The following is a 7999-nucleotide window of genomic DNA, read 5'->3' on the forward strand; positions in this document are numbered from 1 at the left end:
GTCTATCACTAAAGTGTAATACTTCTAGCATCATGGTATCATAGGATTTTTGTCTCATTAACAATGTTACGCTTGTTGATTCTAGAAATCCATATATTCTCGTCCCACTCTCAACAAATTACACATGCATACTGCCTTTTATTTCCAAACACAATGTTCATCAAACTCGAAGATTTGTATCTTATTTGTAGTACACTACAAAAATTTGGAATAATTACCCTCAAAAAAAGTTTTTTAAAGGGCCGTACCAAGCTAAAAGTGACAATCTTTGAGATACTGCTATGTAGTATTATCTGTTCTTGGAACCAATCCACACCATCATGAACAAAAGACCAGAAAGAGTAGGCAAATTCTTCCTCCAGTGGCGGTAATTAACCAATGAGCATTATCTTTATTTGAAGTATCCAAGTCAAAGATTTGCGTCCAAAAACTCTCGAAGGGTTCAGTAAATGGATAGTCCACTGAAATGTTGCTATCAGAAAGTGTGGAATCAGAGCTTCTAATGGAGCACAATTCACTGCAAGCAAGAGGTGCAGCTGCAGCGGCAATATTAGGCCCCATTTCTCTCTTTTGGTTGGAATCATAAGCAGACATTGCCGGAGATTGCTTGAGTTGATGATCACCTTGCACCACATGCTGTGATTTTTCACTAGTTTTTTCCATGATGATTTCAGTTAATGTATGAACTTGATTCAAGCGTTTACTAAGACGACCATGCCAATAAATTTTGACTTCATTATCTGTTCTTCCTGGTAGCTTCCAAGCAATGGCTGACCATCTGTAGTAGGAAAAACATCACTACAGTGAGTAATTAGTATGACCTAAACATCTTTTTAGCCCTAAAGCACGACAAGAATTACTAAAGTAATGTTAGTAAAAAATCATACCTATTCCCGAATTGTTCATGTAGTTTGATGATTAGATCTTGTTGGGATCCAAGCTCAGAATAAACTACTATTAAGAAATCAAGTACACAATAATTTAATGACAAACAAGCCACAAATATGAATGATAAATGACACACAAGATTTAACGTGATTCGACTCCATCATTGATCCTACGTCCAAAGAGAGAAAATCTGTTTTTTATTATGAAAGGAAAACCTTATATAAAAATACAATTTGAATCGAAATCTAACCCTTATATACCATTTTTCATCTCCCAATAATCCTTTCTCATACCCTGTACATAAAACTACATGTCACCCTTGTGTGTTCTTGTGTGGTACTTTAAAGCATGTCAACCCACCTATTTATAGAGAATATTATTTGGCCAAAAACCAAATAACAATAAGAAATCAATGCTAATTCCTAGATTTCTACAGAATAAGAAATAACTTCTAAATCCTAAACAAAATAGAAAATAACTTGGCAACTACTTCAAATAACTAAATAATTGGGAAACCAATTACTTGCACATAAAACAAGAAATTTGCATAAAAGAAATTAAATTAATTTCCTAACAAATTTCCACATTGACAAATATTTCTTTTAGCAACCACTTGTTTTTAACTACCAAATAATATGGTACCAAACTATACATCTAAATCAACACCCTCCTGATATTCAATTGATTCAATTGGCAAATAAGCATGTGTAGTTACCCTAAATTCAACATCCAGTTGACTCATAAGAAGGTGTTTTAATTCACCATCTCCCTTCGTAACATTTCTTCTCACTACTAATTGTAACTCGAGATCCCTTTTTGTGAGCTTTAACTCTAATCATTGAATCAATCAAGTGGTAAAATTACCATACTTCTTCCTATTCTCAAGACTGTTTTGCCATGTGTGGTTTCTAAGACTCCACCTACAATATAAAACTCATAACTATCAAAGTCTTCTTCGTTTGGAAATTAGATCCCTTTATTTCTTTAGAACACATGCCATACCACCTAAAAAATATAATTCGAATCTAAGAACCATCCGACATGAAATATCAACCGTTGAAGTTGTGAGAATGTCTCCATCAGTTCATGTCCAAAATGGATAATGGACTTCACCTTTTTCTTGACTTTTGAATCACTTACCTAGATCCACCGTTAAGTATCTCCATACTTTCTAACTTCTCATCCTTTACTTTCAATGCTTCTTGTCAAACCCTTGAAATAAGGATACTACTCATTAAATTGTTCAATTAGTAACAGTTACCAATCCACTTGATCTCAATAGTCAACCATGATCCAACTACTAACCCCGCTCTAATATCAGTTTGTTGGAATCCAAGCGCGAAATAAATTACTATTGAGACATCAAGAACACAACAATTTAATGATAAATAAGTCACAAGTATGAAAGGTAAATGACACATAAAATTTAATTTGATTCACCTCCATAAGATTTAACGTGGGTCAACACAACGTGATCTACTCTGGTAAATAGACTATTACTTATAGTATATCACTCCTTTTTTGGGATTATACTATTTTTTTTAAGTACAAGAAAAATTTGACTACTACGTTTCTCTTTTGTGTGCTTTTCAAGTCACTCGAAAAAATTAGGAGTGTTAGAAGGAGAAATATCACTTGAAAAAATTAGGAAGAGAAAGAGATGTTGGTTATAGCGGCCAGGCAGAAAAGGAGGAGGAGGAGGAGGAGGAGGACTAGAAAGAAGTTATAGCCTCATTTCTTGAGTAATCCTGACCAGCGAACTTAGGCAGCTGGCGCCAATTCCAATGGCCATATCTCAGAACGTAGGCCCTTAACTTATTGTCTTCTTCTTCATTCCATGCACCTTCCTTTAATCCGTTTTTGTCAATTCTTGAGGATCTTACCATGTTGCTGATTCTGTCTTAGTCTCTGGCTTTCTCATCATCCACTTTTAAAGAAATTACTAGTGCAAAATATCACTATATATATTGTACCAGAAGCTCTGGGGAAATAAAACGTGTTCAAAGTTAATTAAAAAAATTTGTTAAGGCCATAAAACGTGTTTTTTTGTCCACGATGGTGTATTCCTTAATACAAGTTGCGATCCCTTCAGGTGGAAGGATATTTCTTACCCTAATTGGCTAAACTTGACTTTGAACCCTTAATTATAGCCACACTTTCACTTTAGTATTTAAATTTAAATTTTGGATACTTTATTCGTTGAAGTATAAAATTCATCCTACTTTGGTTTTTGAACTTTAATTTTCAATACTTTACTCTCTAAAGCATGAAAATGAAATCTATTCTACCGAATAGTGAGCAAGTGAGGTTTAAAATTTAAGTACTAAAGTAAGATGGATTTTATACTTTAAGAGATAAAGTATCTAAAAGTGAAGTTTAAAGACTAAAGTTGGATGAATTTTATATTCTAGAGGATAAAGTGTCAAAAATTAAAATTTAAGAACTAGAGTGAGTATATGTTTACATTTTAAGGGTTAAAGTGAAATATACCCTACCTTAATTGCACGTGCAATGGGAGATAATTGCTTATTTACAATACGTTTTACTTTAGTTAAGTTGATTATGAACGAGATAATTACTGAGAATCTATTGTAAAAAAGAAAATCATATTTGTATTGGATTAACATGTCCTACATTGTAGTTACATAAATATTTTCTTTTGTTTTTTTTATAGTAACCATTATAGATGTATGGTATATGTGTAAAAAATAAAATTCAAACTTAATTGAAGTTATATATCATACATCCATAGTTGCAATTAATGTAAAAAGTTTATTACACTATGTAGGAGAGATTAATACATATACCTTTAGAATTTTTTTTAAAGTTTGATTTAGTATGTTTTGACATGGTAAAAGCAATATTCAAAAGCATATTGCTGGTTGTTTCTCACAGGAAGTTTTTTCAGCTCAAAATAATTAAAAGAAAGAGCCAAAGTCTATCAAGCCAATCTCAAAACATCTTCTACCTTAAACTAAAAAGGGCATAATTTAGCTAAAAGTCTTCATGTGAAAAAACCCATCTTAACGTCTTGAAAATTAAGTTCCACCAGGAGGAAATGAGAATGGGAAGGATCGAGCTCTTGGAGTTGTACGAAATAGGGATCTGATCACCAAGAAGACTTGACATCAGAACCTCCATATTTAAACGCCTATAGGTAGAAACGATTTTAAGTTTGTGAGTCTATTTAAACTCGTTACAAGTTTATTTATTGATTTGAACAAGTGTAAAATTAGAATTGAGGAATCAAGGTCTCTGAGTTTTCTAGATCACTTCTTTAAAACTCTCCCTCATTTCACTTCGTCTTAATAGTCATTTACATCTTTAAAAATGACACACATCAGAAGATGTTCACTTGAAAAATATTTTTCATTTTTTCTTTTGGAATTTTTTTTTATTTTGTCATATTTTCCCCCTGTCAATGTATATATAAATGGTTGGTTTTGGGCTGAAGGAAAGTACAACATGAACTAGTGCATGAATGAATATGAGGCTGTATTAAACAATTTTAGATCAGCATATTGCCAAAGAGTCTGAATAGTCAGTGAATCTGAACACCATTCATTAGGTTGCAGAGGGCTAACAAAAGAGGAGGAGATCGATAATTATAAAATTCATGGCTCCCGACAATAAATTTTTTGGATTCCCACACATCTGAGATGGTCCAATGCAAGGAATCTGTTGCAGTGGTCCGCTAATTGCGGTAGCAAACTATTTCTTAACAATGTGAGCATTATTCAAGTTCATACAACTAATTATTGAAAATTTAAAATTGTTTACATGTTTCCTAATGGAATCTTGATCAATGATCTAATTCAAGAAACATGATGAATAGTTACAAAAGGTGTGCTAGCTGATGATAAAACCTATGCAAAAGGAGAACTTACTGATTCAATTCCAATAAGTTTTTCTCCTCAAAGAAAAGTTCTTGAAGATGCTTTTTAACCTGTTGAGATTATTGTACCACCCATAATGTTCCTAAAATCTCATAGTGATACATTCAAGATTCTTGTATGAAAAAACCCAAAAAAAAAAAAAAAAGAAATTGTTGGATGAAATCGTACATGAAAAGAAAGACCTAGGTTTCTACTCAAAACTTATTTAGGCAAAATAAATACTTCTTCCTCTGTTTACACAGCCAATATATGCAAGTCTTGGTACTCCTAACTTAAAACGGACAATCATTTAGCTATTATATGAGTCATTATTGTAAACGAGTGATGGATGTATAACAACAGGAAAATGAGATATTATATGAGTTATCATTTGCCCCTTTCATAAGAACGAACAAAATGAATTGAACAACGAAAAGCGATAGATGGTAATATATCAAAATTATAGCCACAGATGGCCATTCTAAAGATAACCCCGTAAATTACAACCCATATACATGCTATTCATCCAAAACATCATATACCCGGTCTACAAAGGCGAACGACTGACCCCAAAATATTTGACCATTATTTAGCTAGCTTGGACGTCAAAGTTTCCTTTTGCTTATGACAATTGTCCTTCCCAGGATGCTTGGATGTAACAGGTTGAAGTTAACCGGATAAGTCACCGAAAGAGAAAGGAAATATTAACAATGCCAAATTCTTCTTTTTTGCGCTTTTGTGTTACTTATAATATAATCCAGTGCTCAATTAAGTAGATATATTTTGCTCTTCTAGTGATGATTAATTATAAACGTAAGTAGCAATTTGGGAGAAATAGCTTAATTAAGAAAATTTGACACATAACTTTTCTTGTGCAATAGAATCTGTTTTAACTTTCATGCAAACTGCAAAGAACTGTTTTTCACTCGTGATATATAAATGACAAACTCTTTTATCATTACCAGTTACTTAAAATTACCATATACTCCTAAACTATATACCCTTATGTAACTATCAGATTTTAATTCCAACTCTAAACTCACGATAGTTAATATATTTATCTACCTAAATCCGTGTCAATAAATTTTGAATTCATGCCATATTTATGAAACAGCTATGTCTCGTTGTCAACAACAATGACTTTTTTTTTTTTTATTTAATTGCATCTAGTAGGAAAGAGATGGGATTTAATAAATGAGGAGGGGAAAAGGGATTAGAATCCAAAATCTCTAAATCATGAAGGGTTAATCTTAACTACTAAATTAAGGCCTTCTTGATTGAACAACAATAACTAAAGTGCAAAATATGGGGAAAAGAGTTATTATTCTACAAACTCATACGCAGATTGGTCAACACAAATTAGAAATAATTGGTGATTTTCTGCAAGTAAATTCAAAAAAAAGTGATAAGAGAGGGGAATGGTGCTCGGGAACCTTTATAACATGTTTGTACAAGTTTTATTGTCACCATGGCTTCTCCCAATTAATTGATTAATGTGGCACAACAGAAGTCCAAGGCAGTAAATTGCTAGGAATGACAGTTTAAAGGGTAAATCACAAATAAGTTATATCTCAGGGGGCTTTTTGCAATTTTGCCAAAGATAAGGATCTAATCTTTATAGTAATGTACAGTAAGCTATTTTTCTTCAATGTCCTTGATCTTAAGGCCACTGTGATCTATCTATGGAGTAGTTACACATTGGTAATCCTTCAGATATCTAATTATCCCGCTTTTATTGATTGAATTCGTGGAACCAATCAAAACTATCATCAAGAAAAGAGGAGAAAGGGTGCATGAATTCCTCCTCCATAGATGGTAACCAGTTGTTAAACGATGTATCCAAGGCAAAGGGTTCAGTCCAAAAACTCTCAAGGGGTTCAGTCAATGATTCCACTGAACTGTTGCTATCATCTGCAGCCCAGTCTGCACCATCAAAAAGTGTGGAATCACAGCTTAGGGAAGAGATATCCGTATAAGCATCAAGAGAATCAGCAGCAGAAGTTGTTGGATCCACTTCTGTCTTTTGATCAGTACTGGAACCAGATGTAAACATTGCAGAAGATTGCTCATTTTGATCTGCATCATCTATATGCTGGGATCCTTCACAAATTGGACTTTCTTTGTAGCGCTTTTTGAGGTGAGTGTGCCAGTGATTTTTTATATCATTATCCGTTCTTGCCGGTAATTTTGCTGCAATGGTTGACCATCTGTGATAGGGAAAATACAATGGAGTTAGTACTAAATTCGATTACCTATACATCATTTCAGTCTCAACAGCCATACATTGGATGTTGAGACGAATTTTAGCCCTAAAATCATGGCAAGACTTGCTAGAAAAACGACTTTAACTTCATACCTGTTCCCATATTGTTCATGTAATTTGATTATTAGACCCTCCTCTTCGATGGTATACTTGCCTCTTCTAACACCAGGCTTCAGGTAATTCATCCATCTCAGTCTGCAACTTTTGCCACACCTAGATAGACCTGAAAGACACCTTAATTTCGTAAGAGAAGCATATAATCCAGAATCAGACCAGAAAATTTGCAAACAAGAACAGTAGCTAGCTGTTATCTGTTGTCTTTGTTAGACTGATAAAATACATATTAATTTTGAGGAACAAAATATCCTGAGCTGCTTACCGGCAAATTTAGGCAGCTGCCGCCAGTTCCAATGGCCATATCTCAGAACATAGGCTCTCAGCTTGTTGTCTTCTTCTTCACTCCATGCCCCTTTCTTCATTCCATTTTTGTCAACTGATGGGGCTCTCACCATTTTGCTTCTCTACTGCCTTGTATCTTTCTCAGCCACTCTCAGAAACTATTGATCTGCTTTTAATGAGGGAAGTGAAGTGAGCTTGTGCAAATGTCAGTAATCAGTATATATATCAGTAGATAGCCACAAAGACTTGGAATTAGAAACGTGCTCAAATGTATAAATTATTCAGATGATAAAACGTGTTTTTTGTCCACATGGGTTAGACCTCATGAGTAATTGATAATATTCAAGTAGGTCGCAGGAGGTTTCCCAAAAGTTCTAATTGGTCAAGCAATGAAAAATGGCTAAGTGTCTGAACCGACCAATATAATGATAATAATAACAATAATGATAGACAGAAACATGGCTAAGTGGACTTCAAATATAGATTAGATCTCGAAGATTTGTTTTATATAGTTTAAAATTTTGAGGGTTTTCTAAAATATTGGTAGATTAAATTAAAGATGTTGCTAGATTGG

The 7999-nt window shown here is 33.5% G+C and overlaps 2 protein-coding genes across 2 annotated transcripts; both read right to left on the reverse strand.

Annotated features, from left to right (window-relative positions):
• Positions 1-318: 318 nt before the first annotated feature.
• Positions 319-2054, reverse strand: LOC113757067 (transcription factor MYB14-like). The gene is made up of 2 exons (XM_027300473.1): positions 2029-2054; positions 319-778 (listed from the first exon to the last, which is right to left on the reverse strand). Exons 1-2 carry the CDS (start codon positions 2052-2054, stop codon positions 319-321), a joined length of 486 nt encoding a protein of 161 aa, XP_027156274.1.
• Positions 2055-6344: 4290 nt separating this feature from the next.
• On the reverse strand, positions 6345-7580 carry LOC113757068 (transcription factor MYB15-like). Its single transcript, XM_027300474.1, has 3 exons — positions 7406-7580; positions 7120-7249; positions 6345-6970 (listed from the first exon to the last, which is right to left on the reverse strand). The coding sequence occupies exons 1-3, from the start codon at positions 7536-7538 to the stop codon at positions 6496-6498; spliced, it is 738 nt and encodes a 245-aa protein (XP_027156275.1). The 5' UTR covers positions 7539-7580; the 3' UTR covers positions 6345-6495.
• Positions 7581-7999: the final 419 nt, after the last annotated feature.

The sequence above is a fragment of the Coffea eugenioides genome, unplaced genomic scaffold, assembly GCF_003713205.1.
Source record: "Coffea eugenioides isolate CCC68of unplaced genomic scaffold, Ceug_1.0 ScVebR1_2691;HRSCAF=3765, whole genome shotgun sequence".
Classification (NCBI taxonomy): domain Eukaryota; kingdom Viridiplantae; phylum Streptophyta; class Magnoliopsida; order Gentianales; family Rubiaceae; genus Coffea; species Coffea eugenioides.

Excerpts from the sequence above, each read along its gene's own strand:
- LOC113757067 (XM_027300473.1), bottom strand. The coding sequence starts at position 2,054 with ATGGAGATACTTAACGGTGGATCTAG. Across the intron at positions 779-2,028 it reads ATACTTAACGGTGGATCTAG|ATGGTCAGCCATTGCTTGGA; the intron begins GTAAGTGATTCA and ends TTCCTACTACAG.
- LOC113757068 (XM_027300474.1), bottom strand. The coding sequence starts at position 7,538 with ATGGTGAGAGCCCCATCAGTTGACAAAAATGGAATGAAGAAAGGGGCA. Across the intron at positions 7,250-7,405 it reads GCAGCTGCCTAAATTTGCCG|GTCTATCTAGGTGTGGCAAA; the intron begins GTAAGCAGCTCA and ends GGTGTCTTTCAG. Across the intron at positions 6,971-7,119 it reads CATGAACAATATGGGAACAG|ATGGTCAACCATTGCAGCAA; the intron begins GTATGAAGTTAA and ends TCCCTATCACAG.